Source organism: Nansenia antarctica (assembly GCF_963989245.1).
Source record: "Nansenia antarctica genome assembly, chromosome: 20".
Taxonomy (NCBI): domain Eukaryota; kingdom Metazoa; phylum Chordata; class Actinopteri; order Argentiniformes; family Microstomatidae; genus Nansenia; species Nansenia antarctica.
Genome location: NC_137693.1, coordinates 15,343,991 through 15,368,714, shown reverse-complemented (window position 1 = coordinate 15,368,714; position 24,724 = coordinate 15,343,991). Strand labels below are relative to the sequence as shown.

Genomic DNA, 24,724 nt, shown 5'->3' with positions numbered 1-24,724 from the left:
GCAAAATGAGGGAAGTCAGGCCCCTGATTTCACCATATTTCTGATCATTACGCCATTACACCTACTTCCATGTCATAAAAAATCCTTTTGCACTTAAACAATATTGCACAATACAGTAATATACATTGAATGTGTCAATACCTTTTGCGGTTTTAGAGCAAGTGACGAGGGGTAAACAAATGTAAAACATATTTAATCAAAAGTAAACATTAATCGTTTGTTATTTGAGCAACATGTACTGATGGCTCAGAACTTATCCAATTGTATTAATTTACCACCATAACACAACATGAGACTGGGTCATAATATTAATAATAATATCACCCAGTCTCATGTTGTGTTATGGTTGTATATTATACATATCTCCATCTTCCATGTGCATGGCACCTCTCTGTACAACATTTGCATGTGAACAAAGCCTTTATGACATTATGTCTATGGGCTTTATTAATGGTGTCCATTTTACTGTCAAGTGGTCTAGTTATGGATCCTTATTTGCTTAGTTCTTATGCCTATAGGGCTTGGTGTGGCTTCTATTGCTCAGACATAAAAAATAAAAATAAAGTAATCTGATCATCTGATTATCTGGTCATATGATTATCAACCCCTCTCCTTCTTACAGTACAACAACCAGAGTAGCGACTAGGCGTAGCCGATATTTCTCATTTAGTTCCTTGAGCACATTATTGTATTTGCCATTGTAATGTATTATTATCACAGTAACCACAATCCTAGCAGTGTAACTGAGAGCTGAGATCAAGGATACCTGATCCAGCCTCTTCCTCTGCTCTGAACTGACCTTCTGTGCTACGCATCTTTCTACATGACTGCAGTGGCAGAAAATGACATCATGGAATATCAAGGAACAACGCATATGAGAATCACAGTTTAAGACATAAAAATGTAATTCAACATGCAAAATCAGCTAGCAAAAATGCCATTTGGAAATATGCGTAGTATCTCTGAGTATATTTTAGTTTCTCAGGGTATGGTCCAGTGGAGATTGGGTGGAGTGAAAGATTTCAGGACCCTTGGCAGTAAATCATTCCACACCTAAACAATGCAAAACCGTCATCAATAATTTAAATATTACCCATTATACAAACAAAGACACAAGAAACGCATCTGACAAGAAGATCTAAATCAGATAACTACTTACACAGAGATGAATTACTTCCTTCTCTACCCGTATGAAGAGCATTGCACTGAATAGTCAAACGTTCTTGCATGTCTCCAGCTATTATTTCATCCGTATGTCATGAATGAGCATTAACCTTTATTTATCCAGGGAAAGCTCACTGAGACTAACATCTCTTTTTTACTGGTGTGCTGTTCACATGTAAATAGAATTACAAAAAAACACATTGAACATACAACTGTTAAATACCAAATGCACACAATAATGAATAATAACCAAGGATGTAAGATGATTATGTGGGAAGTGCTGTGGGGGGATTAGGCATCCATCCCCTGAGAACATTAGCGGAGCTCTCAGAGCTAAAAGGATGGCTGATATTGATCCTTTTAAGATGTACTGATTCAGCAGTCAAAGTACCAGAGATGCACAAAGGCAGCTAAATGATAGGAAGGTTGGAAAATAAAGGTAATGTTAATGTTAACGATGTTCTACAAAGTGGTAAATAAACAATAATCCCTACTGCTGCTCTTATCCAGGCATAAGTACTACAAGTTGAGCATGCATAAGAATAAGAAAACTTGCTTCCTTCTGCTCTGACAATGTTGACAAGTCGGAGGGTTGTGTTTTCCCAGCAGGACAATGCTCCATGCCACAAAGCAAGGTCAATCAAAGTGTGGATGGAGGACCACCAGATCAAGACAACATTATGACGTTCATATTTTCATGTTCACATCACCTTATCACTCATACAGTAACATAGTTGTCCTATTTACTTCCAAGTGTATGATATGTGTAAAAACAATTCAATATTTTTGTCTTAGTTTTATCTCATCTATTTCACACATCAGAAGATTTTGTAATTGACTTACTGTTTTGAATGTATTCCTTGTCACAGGGTTTTTTCAGTTCCTTTTATGTCAAAAGCATTTCTTCTGTTTTTCTCAGAACATCTTTGCAGAGCTTCCTGTGTGCCCGCCTCTACACAGATCTTCTGTCTACTGAACTGTCTCGTGTGAGACTCTTTGTGTGACTAAACATGTGGTCGGAAAGACCACAGGCTGGTGTGTTTACTGATTATGAAGATGCTATTATGCCTCTCCTTCTCTATTCTCTCAACAGTGACTAGAAGTCATCAGGCTTTATTGTTTATTTTTGCATGTCATGATCATATATAAAAATCAGTCATCAAATGAAAACAGGTTCACAGACATTGTAACAATACCATAATTATTACAATGTAATCCAGAAATTTCACTGAAATGAATGAATGAATGCTATCATTAATAACACTGATATAGAAATATAATAGAAATTGGTTTCGTTACAATACAAGCACACTAGCAGGGCTTAAAGTGGGAAAGAATCCTGTGCCTGAAAATCGACATCAAGTAGAATACTGATGACTAGTGACCAGTCAAGACCATTGGACTCCAGGATATCTTTGAGCTCCTGCATGAGGGCTGACGAGTTGGCGATGTTTACTTTCCTGCTGGCTAGGTGTTGTGTTGTTACTTTGGCCAGATCATCATAAAAAAATCGAACAAGGCGTCTGCCAAGTGATGGCAGTGGCATAATGCATTACCAGTAGTACCTCAGATTGATCAGAATAGCCACAGCTATTGATAATAATAAGAATTCCAAAGTATTCAAGTAAACAAACAGGCGTGTCCCTCTGGATGCGAGTTCTGATTCACAGTTGGTCATGAAAGACCATGGCCACGCCCACTGCTGAATCCACATCTCTTCCATATTCCATCAGTAGAGGGAAAGCCCTCTCCGCTTCCTGCCTCAGCACCTCGTTACGGGACAGGGCACTCCCACTTCCCATGATCCTCCTGATCCCCGCCTCATGCAGGAAGGGAGGCGGCATCATAGCAGTGATGTTGTCCAGTATACCGCAGCAGACCGCTCTGGTCACATGGCCCAGGGAGAGGTTGGACGTGGATATGTTGGAGATCTGTCCCAGACAGAGAGGGGCGTGTCTCTCCCCCAGCAGGGTGGGACTCACCCTCAGACCGCTGCTCTCCTGCCTCAGGCCACATCTGACCAGCTGCTCATAGAGGCTGGAGTCACTGACCCCTGTGACCCCTACCCCTTCAAGTGTGAGGTCACTGACCCCTACCCCTTCAAGTGTGAGGGGGAAAAAGAAAAGAAAAGTGATCATGGGAAGAATGTTCTATGTCTAATTGGAAATGTATGATAAGGTTTGTGAGTGAATCTACAATATGACAACTTACCTAGCTCTTTCATCCATGCACTCAGCATCCCCACAAAAGTGGCCAACACATTTCCTCCGTTGAGTGAGGCTGCCACCGCCAAGTAAGAACCGTCGAAGTAAGGGAAGTAGGAGATGGAGGAGGTGGGATCAGGAACATCTGGTGGTGTGAAGTCAGCTGGCATGGCGTAGCTCAGCTGGGCAGAGGTGCTGATATTGAGAACTGTACAAATGGACAGAGACAGTAACCTCCACATATCAGTCTTCAACTATCACATGAAAAGCTTATTAACAATTGACATTCACAGGTAGGACTGCCAACTCTGCCTTCAACTTCACCTGCGTCTGTCCTCTCAGTCATGCAGGAGTAGACAGAGCACTGGAAGTCCCCCAGGGCCGCCCCTACAGGCGTGAGGGGAGGGATGCCATGCCACTCAGAGCACGTCTGCCCTGCCAGGCTGCCAGACGCCACACACTCAGGGAGCAGCGACACTGGGAAGCCAGCATCCTTCAGACTACGGCGTGCACACACACACGCATGTTAGCTAACACACAACAACACACACAATTAGTGGTAACACCCTTTAAACTTGATTGCATTAAATACAAAGAGTTAAATAGTAGTAGTAGTAGTAGTAGTAGTAGTAGTAGTAGTAGTAGTAGTAGTAGTAGTAGTAGTAGTAGTAGTAGTAGTAGTAGTAGTAGTAGTAGTAGTAGTAGTAGTAGTAGTAGTAGTAGTAGTAGTAGTAGTAGTAGTAGTAGTAGTAGTAGTAGTAGTAGTAGTAGTAGTAGTAGTAGTAGTAGTAGTAGTAGTAGTAGTAGTAGTAGTAGTAGTAGTAGTAGTAGTAGTAGTAGTAGTAGTAGTAGTAGTAGTAGTAGTAGTAGTAGTAGTAGTAGTAGTAGTAGTAGTAGTAGTAGTAGTAGTAGTAGTAGTAGTAGTAGTAGTAGTAGTAGTAGTAGTAGTAGTAGTAGTAGTAGTAGTAGTAGTAGTAGTAGTAGTAGTAGTAGTAGTAGTAGTAGTAGTAGTAGTAGTAGTAGTAGTAGTAGTAGTAGTAGTAGTAGTAGTAGTAGTAGTAGTAGTAGTAGTAGTAGTAGTAGTAGTAGTAGTAGTAGTAGTAGTAGTAGTAGTAGTAGTAGTAGTAGTAGTAGTAGTAGTAGTAGTAGTAGTAGTAGTAGTAGTAGTAGTAGTAGTAGTAGTAGTAGTAGTAGTAGTAGTAGTAGTAGTAGTAGTAGTAGTAGTAGTAGTAGTAGTAGTAGTAGTAGTAGTAGTAGTAGTAGTAGTAGTAGTAGTAGTAGTAGTAGTAGTAGTAGTAGTAGTAGTAGTAGTAGTAGTAGTAGTAGTAGTAGTAGTAGTAGTAGTAGTAGTAGTAGTAGTAGTAGTAGTAGTAGTAGTAGTAGTAGTAGTAGTAGTAGTAGTAGTAGTAGTAGTAGTAGTAGTAGTAGTAGTAGTAGTAGTAGTAGTAGTAGTAGTAGTAGTAGTAGTAGTAGTAGTAGTAGTAGTAGTAGTAGTAGTAGTAGTAGTAGTAGTAGTAGTAGTAGTAGTAGTAGTAGTAGTAGTAGTAGTAGTAGTAGTAGTAGTAGTAGTAGTAGTAGTAGTAGTAGTAGTAGTAGTAGTAGTAGTAGTAGTAGTAGTAGTAGTAGTAGTAGTAGTAGTAGTAGTAGTAGTAGTAGTAGTAGTAGTAGTAGTAGTAGTAGTAGTAGTAGTAGTAGTAGTAGTAGTAGTAGTAGTAGTAGTAGTAGTAGTAGTAGTAGTAGTAGTAGTAGTAGTAGTAGTAGTAGTAGTAGTAGTAGTAGTAGTAGTAGTAGTAGTAGTAGTAGTAGTAGTAGTAGTAGTAGTAGTAGTAGTAGTAGTAGTAGTAGTAGTAGTAGTAGTAGTAGTAGTAGTAGTAGTAGTAGTAGTAGTAGTAGTAGTAGTAGTAGTAGTTTCCAGTGTATCTAATGAGAGGGGCATAACATGTTTGTCCATAGATGTAAAACAAACTCTAACCCATGCATACTTTGTAGTAGGACGGCACCATTTTTAGACAGGATATACTCACATGTCCGTGTTCCACTGGTTGGTGGCAGTGTTAAAGTAGCCCCAGCTGGCTGCATTCTGGGAAGTCATTGCACATCTCTCCAAACCACACAGCATGGATACCACATAGTCATGGATGGTTCCTGCCACTGTAAAATCAGCCAGAAACCCTGGCCTGTATTCAAATTATATATATATATATATATATATATATATATATATATATATATATATATATATATATATATATACAGTACACAGTATGTTACGGTACATGTGGGAAAACGGTACACGTGGGAAAACTAGGGTTAGGGTTAGGTGCTAGGGTTAGGGTTAGGGGTAGGTGTGGGGTTAGGGTTAGGGTTAGACATGCCAGCATGTACCAAGTCACCCTAGCACCTAAACCTAACCCTAGTTTTCCCACATGTACCGTAACATATATATTAAACACACACACACACACACACACTTATTTGGATCATATTAATATGACAATTTAATCAAACTGGAGGAGGTTGACAATGACCTATATAAAATACTGTGTCTATTATTGGCAGTCAGTCTGGTCATGTGTGCATGCTGTGTGTAGTGTACCTGTGTCTCATGTACCAGAATATGGAGGCACAACCAAAGCCTGTGGCGACACTGAGATGAGAGGCTGGTTTTGGAAGAGTGGACAGGAAATCTCTGCTGCAGCGCCCATCCTGCCAGGTGATCAGCTGACTGGTGTCTCTGGGTCTGAAGAGGTTTCCACTGGACCAGTCACACCCTGGGTGGTAGAGGAGACAGGGTTTGGTTCAACAAAGCAGCACTGGGATTTTCTTAATAAAAAATCTAATGAATGAACATGTGCCATATTGGGTACCATATTTAGCCTACCTGTTTTTGCTTTCCAGAACAAAACACCATGCATTTGCCCAGACACCCCAACTGTAATGACCTTCTGCAGCTTGTCTCTGGTCAGAGAGGCCATGCACTCATTCAGAGTGTTTATTATCTGTCCAGTATCTTGTTCTTTAGCCTACATTGGAAAGCATATAGGCATTTTCAGAAGAAACAATGAAATGCAGACTGGATAAACAGGAGACTATTTGAACACAGTTATATTAATATAAGTTATATAATATTAAGTTATATTAGTACCACATACATGTGACTCATCGATGACGACATCTGCCGTGGTTGGCAAAGAAAAACTCTCCGAGACGTTTTTTGAACAAATATCAAATAAGACGACCTTGATTGAAGTCGTTCCTATGTCTATCCCTAGCACATATGTCGCCATCGTTGCTAAGAAGTGTATCGGTAGCTTGTGGCTTCTGTTTGTAAATAGAGAGATCTTTATTCTTCTGTTTGTAAATAGAGAGATCTTCTGTTTGTAAATAGAGAGATCTTTATTCTTCTGTTTGTAAATAGAGAGATTTTCTGTTTGTAAATAGAGAGATCTTTATTTTGGCCCTCAGCGGACACCGTACTGGATGACGCGTACTAAAGTCCATATGAAAGCAGGTCACAGGTCACAGGTCACGACCATTACATTTTTTAATAAACGTTACATTATATATGTTATTGTAAATATATCATAAAATGTAAAAATAACGTCATTAATTAAAATATTTGTGAAGTGTTAAACATATTATTTAGTTGATACGACAATCCCACAATGCATTTCGCAAGAAAATGGCCGGCTCTAAATGACAGACTTGTCGCATCTGAGTGTTGAGTAGATTGTTATCTTTATTCCTCTATTAGAACATCTCATTCAGACATTCAGACCCACACCGAGTGTCGTGTCAACTATGTCCATCTGAGTGGCTTCGTGAAGTGAACAAAGCAGCACTGTGTATTACTGTTTGACACGGTAAGTCAACTGCTACCAGCTAACGTCATCTAGCTAGCTAGTCCTGCTCCTGAGCTAGCCTAGCGGAGAAAGGATCCTGCATAGATCTGAATGAATGAATGAATGAATGGTCTTTATTGTCATTAATACAGTACAGGTACCATACAACGACATTTGGGAGGGGGGGGCTCCCCTGGTGCTAGGGGAAAAATACTAAAAACAAGAAGAAGGGAAAAGAGCTGGTTTACATAAATAAAGGCTATGTACACTATCCACTATACTATACTATACAAATAAAACACTGTGCTGTACTCTATGCTATGCTATAAATATCCTAACATTTCCTATCTCTGAACCTTATGTACACAAGGGTTGTCATATTGCACATAGTATTATTGCACAATATTGTAATCTATGCAAGATAACGTTGTCATTCAACATCTGTAGCCAATGATTTTCTTTTTCTTATGTATTGCAGCAGAAGCTCTCATTCATTCGAAGCTGCAGACATCAGACATCAGGCATCAGACATGGCCTCTCTGCTGGCTAAACGGGAGGGACCACAGTTCATCAGCGAGGTGGCTGTGAGGGGCAACGCCGCCGTGCTGGACTACTGCCGGACGTCAGTGTCAGCTCTGTCCGGGGCCACGGCCGGCATCCTGGGGCTGGCTGGCCTGTACGGGTTCATCTTCTACCTCCTCGCCTCGTTCCTCCTCTCCCTCCTCCTGATCCTCAAGGCTGGACGCCGCTGGAACAAGTGTTTCAAATCCCGGAGGCTGCTTTTCACAGGGGGGCTTGTGGGTGGGCTTTTCACCTACATCCTCTTTTGGACTTTCCTCTACGGAATGGTGCATGTGTACTGATACTGCAATTTATCCGGATAAGACCAATTTAACCTAGCGTCATGTAGATCCAATGTTATTGTCTTAGCTGCTCACTCTACTGTATATAGGCAAGGAAAGACTGCTAGATGAACTGTATACAGCTATGTGAACGTCAGCATTTCTTTATTTAGGCACTAATCAATGTAGAACTAATTTCGTATTCCCCTCTTGCACTGAACATAAAGGTAAACATCATTAATATCTAATTGTTGGTCCTCACTTAATTGCGTCTATGACTGAATCTGACAACTGTCTTCATCAAGCAGCAGAAAAAATGTTATTTAACATAAGCATTGGCTTGATGACCAGATTTTTTTGTTATAGTCGTGTAAATAGGGTATAACAGTTCTGATTGGATCCTTTAGGATTAATAAACATCTCCATACAACTGTTTGCACAATTTATTGACAATTTTCCCAATCACTTTAGGATAACACAAGAGCTTGTGATTAGTTTCAATAGACAAGATTCTTCCTCATATAGTTATTGATAACACTTAATAACAAGGGTCATTTAGCCACAATAAGAACTTGCTTATGAATATTAAGTCTATACATTACTAACCACTTGATTCTTAATGCCTTTATTTATGGATGTGTGGAGCACATGACAGAAGTTACCAAGTAATCACATTCAATTTGCATTATAGACAACCACAGACCCAAAGGTATGAGATGGCAAATACACTTTAATGATGAGGTTTGGTTTTCTATAGCAGGATTCCACACAGATGTTACTGTAAGCTATCCAGGTGTGAAAAACATCCCAGTCTGACACAACCTAGTGCAGATTGCCTGACTGACCACCTCAGCCCTCCAAGACTTGTTATGCTCCTGACTTCAACCGCAGCAATAAATAAGACATGACATAGTGTGTTTTCTCTTTGTTATTGTTTCATAATCCGTTTGCGTCATCTTTGTCCCAGTATAGTGTAGCAGCACATGGCCATTGCTCTTTGTCAGCCAATAGCCAATATCATGTCCACTCAGGGCATGCATCCCCCATGAGAGGCAGAAGGACCTCAAAGCCGTATGTCAGCACCTCTGCTAGTAGTGGATCATCTCCACCACCTGCAACAGAACCTGGTCTAGCCGTCTTGACACTAGCAGAACCTACTTCTTTGTCTCACTCTGTGAATAACCGGTTAGTTTAGTTGAAAGGTAGGATGCCGTTGCTCCATCCTACGTGGAGAGAGAGCAGCAGCATAGCGTTGTCCTGTGTTTCGTGGACAGGTGGGCTGTGGCAGAGATGGAGAGACAGTGGGGAGTTCCTGTTGCTCCACACCGGTAGGCTTCTGCTGTTCCACAGCCTCTTTTCTAGGTCTTCTGTCCCGGTGAACAGTCTTCCCATCCGCTTGCTTCTTTACCCGCTCTTTTCTGCAGAAGGAAAGTTTACTTTACTGACAGACAGGTAGTGAACAATCCCAAACTTCTGTTATCTTTTTTAAAAACTACAAATTGTAAATATATCTTACTTCATAGTTTCAAATTTCCTCTCTCGATAGAAGGAGCTGGTGTTCATCATGTACAGAAGTATCATGTCACACGCAAACTTTCCCTGAAACAAACAAACAGGTCAGGTCTCAATTCAAGAGGTGTGTGTACTGTGTACTGTGCTTGGCAATCAACATAACTGAGACATAATAATGCTGGAGTGACCTTGAAAGCTCACTGCAAAACATAATCAAATAAAGAAAATAAATCACTTTTGCATTAAACTAAACCAATCCAGTTTAAAGAGCTTTGGCCTATTGATGAGAGACATAGAGGCCTCAAACCTCATGTCAGGAGACATTAGGATGCCAGTTTCGTTCAATTTATAATAGTGTACCGCCCTCTTGTGGTGATATGTAGAATGTAGAAATGGTTTATTGAAAAAGTATTTGACTGCACCCAAACATACACTATAGGGGCCCTGACTATGGCCTGGCCCTGTCCAGAAACAACTTCTAGCCCCTAGACATGTACATATGAAAGGATTGGATATAAATAAAGTTACCCCCAGCAGACCAGGGGGGTATTCCATCAACGTCGCTAAAGGAAAATCCTGGCTTATTTTTGATAACTCTCGCGAGACTTATCGGAATATGCCTGTATATCTTTAGGAACTCTCGCGAGACTTTGTCAGACTAAACCTGGATTTTCTTTTAGCGATGTTGATGGAATACCCCCCAGACAACGTCTACCATCTTTCCTCCACTAATCCAATCCTTTCAGATGTACACAAGGATCAAGGGCCTAGGGGTTGTTTCTGAACTGGGCCACTACTGATCAGAAAAAATGTAGGCATCAACTTCATTCAACCTTAGCATGCCGCATTACAGAATTGCAATACATGTTTGAAGACAAACTTGATTATGTACATTGGAAACAAATTAACACATACATACATTTAATTACTAAATTAGAACTTACTGCACCAATCAACGCAAGCCCAGACCCAATAGCTATTATTGTGGGAACAATGTTGAATTTTCCAGCCTGAAAAAAAAAAGAACTTCAGATATTGATTGTATTATGACCACTTTGTTTATGTTTTGTTAGATAAGTCAACAGATCACTGTCATACCCGTCCATTAATCATGATATCGAAGCGAATGCCATACACCTTGTACAAAGTCCGATAGCTCTGCCCAGCTTCATCTTTGTAGTACTGGGTATATCTGGAAAACAAACAAATCAGCTGTTTGGAAATGAAACAATTGTGTGGAGGTGAATGATACATTTGAAATTAAATAGAGTATTTAACAAGCGCTACTGTAACTAATACTAGTTATAGTGCCTAGTTATGAGTGACCCTTATCATGTTTGTTGTGCTTGAAGTATGTGCTTAATGCATAGAACTATGTACCTGAAGTTGTACCCTGATGTAACTGAGTTGTTTAAATTAATATCCAAACGGGTGAAGCTGTACTCCGGATTACACTTTGAGTAGTCCTTATCCAAATCACAGTTCCACTCAATTATAACTCCAACTGACCCACCCTGAGAAAGAGAGAGAGAGAGAGAGAGAGAGAGAGAGAGAGAGAGAGAGAGAGAGAGAGAGAGAGAGAGAGAGAGAGAGAGAGAGACCAAATCAACCAAATCATTTTTCAGCAGAAAGTGCTATACTGTAGAGTACCCAACCTGAGACATACAGTATAATGCATATAGTCACACAGACGTATCCCATAACAGTTCGAGGACAGGCTGGGACAGTGTCAGAGTGGCGGTGGTTTGCAACCCTCAGACTGCCAGCTCACACAGTGGCACATTTTTCACTAGCAGCCTTCCAGTTCTCTAACCTGGAGCCGACCTCCGACCCCAGAACTGAAAACTCTATGGCTACATTGATCACACAGAAGCCACTCTGGTAAACTATGGGGGTTTTGCAAATCAGAAAAAGTCGGTTATCCTTCATGATAACCCCAGTCAACATTGGATGTGTTCCTCAACAACTGGAGGTTGTTTTTACTTAAATGTTCCCTGTGGTGATGGGGTGAGAGCATGTTGTACACAGCTGTGTTTCATCTTGTTGTTATCATTATGCAACCATTATTATCAATTATTATCTTTAACATCCAAACCGCCGAACAAATGAATAACAATTACTAATTCCACTTAGCATCACAATCCAATGGACCAGAGGAACTAAACTAAACCCACTTGAATCAGTTTCCAAAGCCTCATTTGGCCAGTGGTACCCCAGAAAGTCAACTGTATCTGAAGATGTAATGTACCGTCAGTGTCTCCTAGAAATCAAGTAGGCTGACAAGCCTTCTTATACAAAGCCATGCATAATGTACCACCACAGCCATGTCCTGGAAGCTGTGTCCAGTGCGGCTGACCAGGTCTCCCAGGCGGAAGATGGGGCAGTAGGGATGGTGGACCTCGTCATAGGAGCATCCCTTAAGATAGTTGTCATTACTGGTGTCCAGCACATTTGACCTGGGAGGAGAGGGGACAGAAGAGAATAGAAAATAACCATTATTCTACTAGGAGGTCTTTCACTTTCTATACTATTTAGTCCAGCATCACACTTTTCCCTGGCAAGAGTATCTAATAATGTTACCCATGTTACCCAATGACAATTAAGTGAGCAATTAAGTTAGCCTTTATTTTGACAGGCGCAAAATACCAGCTTACATTTTGACCCATTTTACAGAATAGTGTCAAACAGTATCTAAGTATCTAGTATTTAATCTTTTTTTTAATTTTTTTTTATCATATCCCAAATAGCACATGGTATTAAATCTGGCAGAACATTTCAAGTAGCATATCACGGTGGCATATCACGTTCAATTTCATTACTATTACATACTCAACTTGTTTACTAACTAATTTAAACATAGAAACAGATTCAATTCCAATACCCACAATCCATTAGTGACTAGTCATGTAATCAAAAGACCTGCACATTGCTGTCTGATAAGTCTGTATCATGACTTGGCTGAGGTCTGTTGTCTTTCTGGTTTGCTGCCAGGCTTACCAGTGTTCCCACTGAATGAGCCTGCAAGAACAACCACACTGACATGAGAACTCACAGGCCTGATCTGATCTAACACCTGTCCAGGACAGGGCCTGCTGTCAAGGACGTCTCCTATGACCGCTCCACTGTGTCACTGAACACACATCACTGGCTGGGCTGGGGGTATAAATAGAAGAGACTGTACAGCTATTCAAAGCAGCTTTTACGACATGTATTCCCCCCCCGCCCCCCTCACAGATGCTTAGTGATCTATGTCACCGTGTCTCTAGAGATCTCCCCTAATCTCCGGCCTAGGGACCAGTACCATTCAGAACACTTGAGTCGCCAGGAGCCACTTACTTGGAGAATTCAAACCTGGGAAACCGGACAAAGTTCTTGATGTAGATGGTGAAGTTCTCTGCTTTGCTCAGTAACGCCTCGCTGGAAACCAGAGGGGAGAACATTGTGTCAACCCAGAGTGACAGATAGGTAACACTACAGGATCAGATCAAGATCTATATGAAATACAAATAATGTAATGGAGTGCGAGTGAATGAGGACGAGTTCTCACGAGGGTTTCTTGCTGTGTTCCACGGGACACCAGCCTTGAATCTCACACGTCCCTGTGGTGTTCATGCAGCGACCAGTCTTTATTCCTGAAAAGCAGAGATGTGATACATTTGGCCTGAGCCTGTATTTCTTTATGGGATATTCATGTAATAGTGATAACTTCACAATAATATGAATATCCCATAATATGAATAATAATATGAATATCTCTCTAAACACGTGTGGTTTATGCATTGAAGACAAATCTGCCCGAAGCCAGAGTCCTTCTGTAAATAAAGATAGATAAAGAAGGACTATATAGGTAATAGATAATCATTGGTCCAATGCTATACATAATATTATTAGCCTTACCATGGCCGGATATCACAGCCTCGCCCTCTGGGCAGTCATAATCATCTACACATCGGCCATCTGGAACTTTGGGGTTCTGGAAAGAGTATGACACAAGCTGCAGTGATTACAAATGCAAATCTGTACTCAAAATGACAAGGATTGCACATAGATGACGGCACACAGTGTAAAACGTCTATACAATGTAACAACTAGAAGAGATACAAATTGATCGCTAAAGCAATTGCTGCACTCATAGGATCACACCATTTTAGACAATTGAAAGGTGACAGACTGAGTCAAGTTCATATATCCTTACACTTAATCAAACAGACATTCATAACTGTTCAGGAAATAATGATCACAGTGGCAGCATCTTGGGCCTAGCCATAGTATGACATCATAGTATGACATCATAGTATGACATCAGCCAGAAATCATTGGTTAATTTTCTGCTGGGTAAGAATCATTGCATCATCAATGCTGACTATAAGGTTTTGAGCCTTTCATTTCCCTATGGTTGTTTTATTCAAACAAGTCTAATGGTTTATTGCTTGTCTTGTTTTTGGGAAATCCTTCAGAATGAAGAGAATAAACTAGATGTCTTCAGGCTGTGGTGGTACAAACCTGCTGTTGACTTACCTCAGCACAGAACCCAAGTCTCTGATTCGGGGTCTCTATGTAATTTGTAATAACGAAGAAAACTCGTTCACCCTAATAAGAAACACATAACAAACAGAAACATCTTTGAATACTATACTTTCAATCTATGACTAGACATTAACTGCACATCAGTAACAACAACAGTGAGGGTGATTAAAGGCAAAGCATGCAACACCGGAATATGGGAGTACTATTGTGTTTGACTAGGTTCACTGGCAAGAAGAAACCATTCTATAATCAATGTTTCACTGGCAAAAGGTTATGTTATTACTGTAAAGTTGACAAAACTATTTTATCTAACAGGACAGATTTAATGGTGCTTCATTTGGCAAATCATTTAATAGTCTTCAACCTGAAATTGATGTAATGCACAGCTGTGATTTCTATATGAAGTATTTATTTGCAGACTTATGTATTGTATTACATCTTAATTTGAACTGAATTACCCTTCAATTACTATACATGTTGAAATTAAACGGTTCTAGGGTCTCACCTGTGGGGGTATGACATAGTCCTCAGCACCCCATAGGTGGAGTCCAGAGTTGTTGGTTAGGGTCACACCTTTCAATTTAGTGATGACAGAGCTCTGGATAGACTCATCCTTCTCTTGGTATCCTTTCTTAACCAGGAAGACCCACCTGAGAAGTTAGACATACTGATTGTACATAGGGTTTTGTATATCATCTTTACAATGAATTCTATCTCTCTGTATTATAGGAACATGTTGCAGTAATTCTCACTGAAACAAAACAGTAGACCTATCAGACTGCAGTTTTAATGGTTACCACCAACAGTCTAATGGTTTAACGGTCCAGTGTGTAACATTAAACCTTTCTAAAAGCTTCCTAATGGTTTCAATCACTACGTTTACAGTTTTTTCTAATTGCTTACACACTAAAATGACACATAAAGCACAATTATTGAAACGGACACTCAGAGAACAAAATCTCAGCTCAAACCTCTTTATTTCTGTTTCTACTGTATTCGATCTTTTTTTCTTCACACAACTGTAATGTGTACTGTATGTAATGTGTACTGTATGTAATGTGTACTGTATGTAATGTGTACTGTATGTAATGTGTACTGTATGTAATGTGTACTGTATGTACTGTGTACTGTATGTAATGTGTACTGTATGTAATGTGTACTGTATGTAATGTGTACTGTATGTACTGTGTACAAATTATGTTGCACTAATTTGTTGTGGAGAAAATTTAAAAGATTTTGTTTCAACAGTATAATGTGTTTCTGCACATATTTCTGTAGACTTGAACAATCTCTATCTCTACAGATATATATCTCTATCTCTCTCTCTATAGCCTATATATAAGTAGGTATATATATACACTGTATAATGTATTATTATTTTTATAGTGATATATTAGGTGTTTTGCACTTGTGTGTGGTTTTGTAAATTGTGTTAAGTGAGAAAATGAGCCCAAAGACGTGTGTTATAAATGTTAAATAAATGTAATCGGTAGCGAACAGGGAAGGAATATATAAACCCCTTGAAAGAATACAATCATGGTTCACATATCAGAAAGCACACAAAAGTTATGCAAAGTTAATTGAGCAAGCTTGAACGACCTCAGACAGCCACGTTTGACAACTTTCTACTGGTATTCAGATAACGGAATAATGACTTTCCTTGGTATTCACAATAGTTACTGGCATGTTAAACTCTCCATGCAAGCTGGAGTTGGGACCTTCGGTCTCGAACATGCAATAAAAGAACACCTCACCCGATCAAGTATCCCACGACGAGTAACTGAAAAAGTCTAAATAATATTCCGATTCTCTTGTTTTCGGCGATGACATACTTTTCTGTCTTGTAATTCAAGAGAGAAATGAAAAAGATTCCCCAGCCAGCCATTCCTCTGTCCCCACTGCGCCAGACGCAACTCCAACACACAGGCTGTCCTCTGTCCCAAGCTGAAGAGGCTCCAATGAGCAGAACAAGTGGATGTTTGGTTTATTTAATTGATCATTAGAATAGGAGGCCAAAAATACATGTGGGATTAAGTCATTTCTGGCCTTTTTTATTTTATTTTATTTGATGTGCCAATAATCTGATCAATAGAGTGCGTAAAGGCCTAGCCCTAGAGCAGACTATGCTCCTCAATTGTTTTTAACTTAGCACAGACAACATGAACATTACTTTAGGCTAAATGAATATATTGGGTAAGCCAGTTACTGTGCTTCAGTCTTCAGTTGAGTAATGTGGACGACAGTATAAATAGACGGTGTGGGCCACCCGACACTGCTCTCAGTATAGGCTTGTAGAAGTGCACGTTTTATTCTGCTGCATCAGATGTGGTGTGGTTTGAGACTATTGTGATTGATATAACTACAGTCATACAAAGATGTATGTCTTTGAAAGAAGTCTGAAAGAAGTAGGTCTGTCATACTTTTTGTAAATAGGCCTACACGGATTGTAACCACATAGTAGGTCTATATACGAATTGGACCACATACTTAGACAGCATAACAGGCTACTATCTACAATGATTTGTAAATAATTTATTTGTTTGGACAGTCGTTTATTTTATATTTTTGTATCCATCATTTTCAGTAGAAAAATGTCTACAGGTAGGCCTACTCAGGGCGGTTCAATAGCTCACTCCTTCCTTGGAGAGATGCGTTTCCCCCCCAATATTAGACAATAGAGGGCGCCAGAAGCTCGTACGTTATTTCAAAACCTCTACACACTGATTTGCCACATTGCATTTTATATGTATATTACATTACATGTATTGCCAATGATTGTATTGATATGTCTCTTGACTACTAGGCCTATGTAGTTTTTGAATACACTAAGCAACCTTTCTTTTAACCTATTCTAATCAGACATCATGCCATTACTGTCACCATCTACCATTGAGGGTCATGATGGATTCCTACAATTATCCACCTCATTTCAGACCAGTTATTATAGATTTTATGTATTACCTTTGAAAGAAGCTCTGGATCTTACATCTTTTTAAAAGTAATAACTAATACACCTTAATTTACTAAATCTAATAAAAGCAAGGGTTCTTTAACAGCTTCCTCCAACAATCATGTCAGATGATAATTTTCACATATTGTCATTTGTGAAAACTATGGATAAGTATTTGATATAGCTTAGTGACCCATACCATTGGTTGTTACCTTTGATAATATCTTCACATGGCCAGTTGACATCTTCAATAAGGGATTCAAATTGTTGCACCATGTTCATCATTTCTAAATACAATTTCTTCTGAATTCCTCACAGGTTTATGCTTATATTATCAGTCTTATGTCATTGTATATGTACACAAGCCACTAGGGTTGAATCCCATAACAGACTCAGGTTAATGCACATCATGTTACAACTATACATTAAGTGTAAATAGCAATTTATGTCACACATGTATTTATTGATTTTATTCACAGCTGGACAATAGAGTAGGTTAAGAAATCAAAAGACAACCAAATAATTGCAATGCCTTTATTGTGTCATTGTGAATTCAATAATATAAAACAAGTGGAAAAAATGCAGTAAAAGAACAATGGTCATCAGGAAGGGAATAATTTACTGTCCTCCTCTCAAACGAAGGACAAGATGGAGGGTGGATTCTTTCTGGATGTTGTAGTCAGAAAGTGTGCGGCCATCTTCAAGCTGCTTGCCAGCAAAGATCAACCTCTGCTGGTCTGGGGGAATACCTTCCTTGTCCTGGATCTTGGCCTTGACATTCTCAATGGTGTCACTAGCCTCCACTTCCAGGGTGATGGTCTTACCAGTGAGGGTCTTCACAAAGATCTGCATGCCTCCCCTGAGGCGAAGGACAAGATGGAGGGTGGATTCTTTCTGGATGTTGTAGTCAGACAGGGTGCGGCCATCTTCAAGCTGCTTGCCAGCAAAGATCAACCTCTGCTGGTCTGGGGGAATACCTTCCTTGTCCTGGATCTTGGCCTTGACGTTCTCAATGGTGTCACTAGCCTCCACTTCCAGGGTGATGGTCTTACCCGTGAGGGTCTTCACGAAGATCTGCATGCCTCCCCTGAGACGGAGGACCAGGTGGAGGGTGGATTCTTTCTGGATGTTGTAGTCTGACAGGGTGCGGCCATCTTCAAGCTGCTTGCCGGCAAAGATCAACCTCTGCTGGTCTGGGGGAATGCCTTCCTTGTCCTGGATCTTGGCCTTGACATTCTCAATGGTGTCGCTTGGCTCCACCTCCAGGGTGATGGTCTTACCGGTGAGGGTCTTCACAAAGATCTGCATGCCTCCCCTGAGACGGAGGACCAGGTGGAGGGTGGATTCTTTCTGGATGTTGTAGTCGGACAGGGTGCGGCCATCTTCAAGCTGCTTGCCGGCAAAGATCAACCTCTGCTGGTCTGGGGGAATGCCTTCCTTGTCCTGGATCTTGGCCTTGACGTTCTCAATGGTGTCACTAGCCTCCACTTCCAGGGTGATGGTCTTACCCGTGAGGGTCTTCACGAAGATCTGCATGCCTCCCCTGAGACGAAGGACCAGGTGGAGGGTGGATTCTTTCTGGATGTTGTAGTCTGACAGGGTGCGGCCATCTTCAAGCTGCTTGCCGGCAAAGATCAACCTCTGCTGGTCTGGGGGAATGCCTTCCTTGTCCTGGATCTTGGCCTTGACATTCTCAATGGTGTCGCTTGGCTCCACCTCTAGAGTGATGGTCTTACCAGTGAGGGTCTTCACGAAGATCTGCATGCCTCCCCTGAGACGAAGGACAAGATGGAGGGTGGATTCTTTCTGGATGTTGTAGTCTGACAGGGTGCGGCCATCTTCAAGCTGCTTGCCGGCAAAGATCAACCTCTGCTGGTCTGGGGGAATGCCTTCCTTGTCCTGGATCTTGGCCTTGACATTCTCAATGGTGTCACTTGGCTCCACCTCCAGGGTGATGGTCTTACCCGTGAGGGTCTTCACGAAGATCTGCATGCCTCCCCTGAGACGGAGGACCAGGTGGAGGGTGGATTCTTTCTGGATGTTGTAGTCGGACAGGGTGCGGCCATCTTCAAGCTGCTTGCCGGCAAAGATCAACCTCTGCTGGTCTGGGGGAATGCCTTCCTTGTCCTGGATCTTGGCCTTGACATTCTCAATGGTGTCGCTTGGCTCCACCTCCAGGGTGATGGTCTTACCGGTGAGGGTCTTCACGAAGATCTGCATGCCTCCCCTGAGACGGAGGACCAGGTGGAGGGTGGATTCTTTCTGGATGTTGTAGTCAGACAGGGTGCGGCCATCTTCAAGCTGCTTGCCGGCAAAGATCAACCTCTGCTGGTCTGGGGGAATGCCTTCCTTGTCCTGGATCTTGGCCTTGACATTCTCAATGGTGTCGCTTGGCTCCACCTCCAGGGTGATGGTTTTACCCGTGAGGGTCTTCACAAAGATCTGCATCTTGAACCCTAGAAAACAAAATGGTGAACTGGTCATCATCATGTCAAATTAAGTTGGAAAAAACTGGATGTGACTTAGGCCGTGTTTACCGTCTCGGGAAAAAAAATGTGGCATCGTATAGCATGCAAAATTGTGAAAAAAATGTGATATCGATGAAGAGAATTGATCGAGGTAAACTCTTTATATCACTTCGGATGCCCATCTGGGTCCGTGGATAAGAAGAGGTTAAATCAAGCAATAGTTTTCAAATTGTACTTAACTGCCTATTAATGGACGTTGCCGTTTAAGTCGATATTCTCGAAAACATTCAACTCAATTAAAATGTTAATCCAAAAGTGAAACAAATAGCCTAGGTCAACATGAACCCTTCAATCGAATAACATTTCAGTTCCGTTCCGGCGCCATTTTGTACCATTGTTCGCTAGCCATAATGACTCGGCAAAACTGAAACTAACAGAAAGATAATGTAATGTGAATTAGTTTCGTCGTATATAATTAAACCAAGCCGTGTTGCATTCTAAACATTTAGCGAAATTGTGTAACTATAAAGCAACTATAAATGTTACCTAAGCCGCATTGTTTAGAACAACGTCACAGAAAAAACCTTGACGACGGTTAAGTATCTGACTACCAGAATGCTACTTACTTATTATCCTCTCAACAAGTCGTGACAAATGTTAATCTATATTCATAAATATCCCAATTCCTAACAATATAAAGCGTACTTACTGTTGTTGTTGAAATATTCGGTAACGTTCAGTTCGTTCGCTGTCTCTCTTGGTAGCTCCGGCGTGAAATCTGCCTCAGCAACGGGCGGATACGGTATTTATACCCAGTAAGCTTCGTGACGTAGATAAACATCTGTGATCATATCCATCCGCTAGTAACAAAATAGTCCGTGGGCATTTCGGGGTACATTGTGGTGTACATTGAGGTGACTACATGTTATGCATTACATACATATATGATATAACATATGTGTTAATATAAGAATAAAATAATAACAATGACATGATGATTTCAGATAGTTAACTCACAGCGGAGTAACATTTATCTGCTCCGTGCTAAGATAGCTCCAGAAATTGCTAGAACGTCCAACATCAAAAACCCGCCCCCAAACCTCTGATTGGACAGTTAAATTGTTTGTCTGAACAATGATTGGTGGATTGTGTATAGCTATGTTGAAATTTCAACGTTCTCTGTCAACTTTGTTACGATGTTGAAAGCCGGCAGAAAACAACACATGAACTGCTCAAACAAATGACTATACTCGATTCTAATGTAGCTTTGCTTCACTCAGAGGCAGATACATTAATAGAAACGTCTTTACCGGTATGTCGTATGAGATATTCGCTATGTGGTAGGCGGATCTGACACCATTTACCCAATAACATACAAATAGGTAATATAATATAATATAATAATGTAATATAACACATCGAAAACAGCTTGCCAGCTGTTGGGCAGGACGTTTTGATAGGTATAAAAACGTGCAGCATGACTGCCAACAGATGAAACGTATGCATGCACCAGCTGCTTTGTCTGCAGAAGTCAAGTAGGTCAAGCTAAAGGGAAGCTGCTGTCTGCCACTCCACTCAGTATCTATTTCTAATTTGCAAAACTAACACGATCTACTTAAATGGATTGGAATTGATCCATTCACAGACATCACTAACATGTACTTTACTATTTCAAAACAAAACAAAACATGTATTTAAATGTCTTAAACATTTGCTCTAAAAGTATGTTTTTCAGGCTAAAGAATGTTATTTTATTTTCTAATGATGTTCACTTTTGAATAATATATGCCATTTAGCTGATGCTTTTATCCAAAGCGACTTACATTGCAGTGAGTGCAATATATAGATGGTCCCAGACTCCCAGCGGGAATCAAACCCACAACCTAAGCATTGTTAGCACAATGCTCTACCAACTGAGCCACAGAGGACCTGAAATTCAAAATGTTGTGTTTTTTGGCAGTTCCCTGGACAATTTTGGTGACACTATGTCATGAGATAACCTCATCAGAGCTCCAACCCATTAGGAGCTACAGCAACGTGTGAGAAGGGCTTGTGACTGTGAGACACATACAGGCAGGACACACAGCTGCCACCAGATTATCCGGACAAACCGGTTGAGCAGGTTTTGCACTGGAAAAACACATTGGGGAAACATTCTAAAACACAGTGCTTGCATTGTGCTTCACATCTTTATTTTAATGCACTGTACATAGATTTTCCTCTTGTGTTAGAACTTCTTTTTCATTTTTAGAGGTTGGACAGTGTGGCAGTTATCATCAGTTATTTCCAGGCACACTGATTTGCCTGAGAAAGTTACATTTCTATTTGTGTCCTTACAGGGAACAATGACATGAGAGCTGAGTTGGAACATACATGTTTGCTTGTAATATTTGTCTTACTATGTTGAATTATATTTCTAATTGAAATACATCCATCCACCAGAGTTGCACTTACAATACTGAAACTCAATAAATTATAGTGGGTATGTGTCTGTGTATTTGCATCTATTCAGGATCCTGTCCTGTTGACACATACTTTTGTTCTGTGGTTTAACTGACTAGTATTTGCCTGAAATGGAGGATCATCACAGTGTCAATGAATGGACTACACTGAGAAGGTGGGCTGGATACCAAGTCAGATTACAATGAGTGGGATGCTTTTTGTTTAACTTTTTACTTGACACTCATTGTTTCCCTTGTCAGGCTCAGAGGCTGTATTGAGAACAAGGAGTGGTTACTGATTTAAAGTAGGTCACAGTATTCTCATGTTTATCCTGCATTTGGGTCTGTGCTCACATGATATCCACGTCACTCTTTCCTCAAGACTGGGTTGAGCTGAAGTGAAATGTGTTTGGGCATGCCTTGTGTGCTGTGCCTGGGAGGTCAGCCAAACTCCCAGGAACCACTGCTGCGAACCTCATCCCCAGGCTACGGGCTGAAGTGGCAATACTGTTTACAAAGACCTTTTTAAGCAGCTGTGTAGAACATAAGCTTAGGGGAAGGGAATTCAAAGGGGAAACACACAGACTGGTGACTCAGGACTCAGTGATATCATTACATCCCTTGAAATAGATCATCATGTCTTTATAAATCAACTAATCCAATCAATGAATCAAACAAAGTAGTCTACTAGAACAGAAAACAGAGAGGATCATTAATTAGTGTTCGTGTGTGTCGTCACTGTCACTGCAACGTGACGGCTTTGAAGATAAGGATATGCTGAATCACGTAGGACACGTGATTCCACGTAAGCAAGATAATAGTTTCACAATTCGTTTCGTAATCTTTGTTGAGATAGGTCAACACAGTTTATACCACGGCTTTACTGCATTTTGCTGCCTGGTACGTGTACTCTGCAATGACAATACAGTTTAATCTAATCTAATCTAATCTTTGTTGAATACCTCTATTGATATGGGGGGTTGATTATGATTAGTCGACAGACGTTCGTCGTGCTTCCGGGCCTGTCGAATCATCATTGGCAGAGCATACTCCAATTACCACAACGCACTCCTCCTGTCACTACCTACCCTCCAAACCCTGTCACTACCTACCCTCCTAACCCTGTCACTACCCTCCAAACCCTGTCACTGCCTACCCTCCTAACCCTGTCACTACCTACCCTCCTAACCCTGTCACTACCTACCCTCCAAACCCTGTCACTACCTACCCTCCAAACCCTGTCACTACCTACCCTCCAAACCCTGTCACTACCCTCCAAACCCTGTCACTACCTACCCTCCAAACCCTGTCACTACCTACCCTCCAAACCCTGTCACTACCCTCCAAACCCTGTCACTACCTACCCTCCAAACCCTGTCACTGCCTACCCTCCAAACCCTGTCACTACCCTCCAAACCCTGTCACTACCTACCCTCCAAACCCTGTCACTACCTACCCTCCAAACCCTGTCACTACCTACCCTCCAAACCCTGTCACTACCTACCCTCCCTGTCACTACCTACCCTCCAAACCCTGTCACTACCTACCCTCCAAACCCTGTCACTACCTACCCTCCAAACCCTGTCACTACCTACCCTCCAAACCCTGTCACTACCCTCCAAACCCTGTCACTACCCTCCAAACCCTGTCACTACCTACCCTCCAAACCCTGTCACTACCTACCCTCCTAACCCTGTCACTGCCTACCCTCCAAACCCTGTCACTACCTACCCTCCAAACCCTGTCACTACCTACCCTCCAAACCCTGTCACTACCTACCCTCCAAACCCTGTCACTACCCTCCAAACCCTGTCACTACCCTCCAAACCCTGTCACTACCTACCCTCCAAACCCTGTCACTACCTACCCTCCAAACCCTGTCACTACCTACCCTCCAAACCCTGTCACTACCTACCCTCCAAACCCTGTCACTACCTACCCTCCAAACCCTGTCACTACCCTCCAAACCCTGTCACTACCTACCCTCCAAACCCTGTCACTACCCTCCAAACCCTGTCACTACCTACCCTCCAAACCCTGTCACTACCTACCCTCCAAACCCTGTCACTACCTACCCTCCAAACCCTGTCACTTCCTACCCTCCAAACCCTGTCACTACCTACCCTCCAAACCCTGTCACTACCTACCCTCCAAACCCTGTCACTACCCTCCAAACCCTGTCACTACCTACCCTCCAAACCCTGTCACTACCTACCCTCCAAACCCTGTCACTACCTACCCTCCAAACCCTGCCACTACCTACCCTCCAAACCCTGTCACTACCTACCCTCCAAACCCTGTCACTACCTACCCTCCAAACCCTGTCACTACCTACCCTCCAAACCCTGTCACTACCCTCCAAACCCTGTCACTACCTACCCTCCAAACCCTGTCACTACCCTCCAAACCCTGTCACTACCTACCCTCCAAACCCTGTCACTACCTACCCTCCAAACCCTGTCACTGCCTACCCTCCAAACCCTGTCACTACCCTCCAAACCCTGTCACTGCCCTCCAAGACAGCAGAAACACTTCTTCTGAATTACTCCTTCAGAGCCTGTCTGCCACCTACCAGAGCCCAAATATCAGAAACAGAACCCAACTCCAGATCCCCAAAACAAGAACAGCAAGATACAAAACGTCACCCATCCCATTCTTTGAATGCCAAATAACACAGGATGAACGTTTTACCCTTAGCCATAGACTGTGTTGATAAATACTCAACATTACAAAGTTATTATCACTGTCTTTATCCAAAATTGTGTTTTATATGT

The 24,724-nt window shown here is 41.5% G+C and overlaps 4 protein-coding genes across 4 annotated transcripts; 1 reads left to right on the top strand and 3 right to left on the bottom strand.

The window, feature by feature from the left end:
- Positions 1 to 2,301: 2,301 nt before the first annotated feature.
- shpk (sedoheptulokinase) lies at positions 2,302 to 6,655 on the bottom strand (the record flags this gene model as incomplete). Its single annotated transcript, XM_080549808.1, has 7 exons — positions 2,302 to 3,226; positions 3,376 to 3,576; positions 3,693 to 3,868; positions 5,393 to 5,545; positions 5,965 to 6,139; positions 6,250 to 6,391; positions 6,521 to 6,655. 7 exons carry the CDS (start codon positions 6,653 to 6,655, stop codon positions 2,829 to 2,831), a joined length of 1,380 nt encoding a protein of 459 aa, XP_080405934.1. The 3' UTR covers positions 2,302 to 2,828.
- Positions 6,656 to 7,059: 404 nt separating this feature from the next.
- emc6 (ER membrane protein complex subunit 6) lies at positions 7,060 to 8,712 on the top strand. The gene is made up of 2 exons (XM_080549652.1): positions 7,060 to 7,231; positions 7,689 to 8,712. Exon 2 carries the CDS (start codon positions 7,741 to 7,743, stop codon positions 8,071 to 8,073), a length of 333 nt encoding a protein of 110 aa, XP_080405778.1. The 5' UTR covers positions 7,060 to 7,231; positions 7,689 to 7,740; the 3' UTR covers positions 8,074 to 8,712.
- An 852-nt stretch (positions 8,713 to 9,564) lies between these two features.
- p2rx5 (purinergic receptor P2X, ligand-gated ion channel, 5) lies at positions 9,565 to 15,976 on the bottom strand (the record flags this gene model as incomplete). Its single annotated transcript, XM_080549450.1, has 11 exons — positions 9,565 to 9,651; positions 10,509 to 10,574; positions 10,663 to 10,756; positions 10,945 to 11,078; positions 11,879 to 12,020; positions 12,901 to 12,981; positions 13,112 to 13,196; positions 13,462 to 13,537; positions 14,083 to 14,154; positions 14,597 to 14,741; positions 15,846 to 15,976. The coding sequence occupies 11 exons, from the start codon at positions 15,974 to 15,976 to the stop codon at positions 9,565 to 9,567; spliced, it is 1,113 nt and encodes a 370-aa protein (XP_080405576.1).
- A 1,569-nt stretch (positions 15,977 to 17,545) lies between these two features.
- Positions 17,546 to 20,275, bottom strand: ubb (ubiquitin B). Its single transcript, XM_080550137.1, has 2 exons — positions 20,219 to 20,275; positions 17,546 to 19,497 (listed from the first exon to the last, which is right to left on the bottom strand). Exon 2 carries the CDS (start codon positions 19,487 to 19,489, stop codon positions 17,660 to 17,662), a length of 1,830 nt encoding a protein of 609 aa, XP_080406263.1. The 5' UTR covers positions 19,490 to 19,497; positions 20,219 to 20,275; the 3' UTR covers positions 17,546 to 17,659.
- Between the last annotated feature and the right edge of the window lie 4,449 nt (positions 20,276 to 24,724).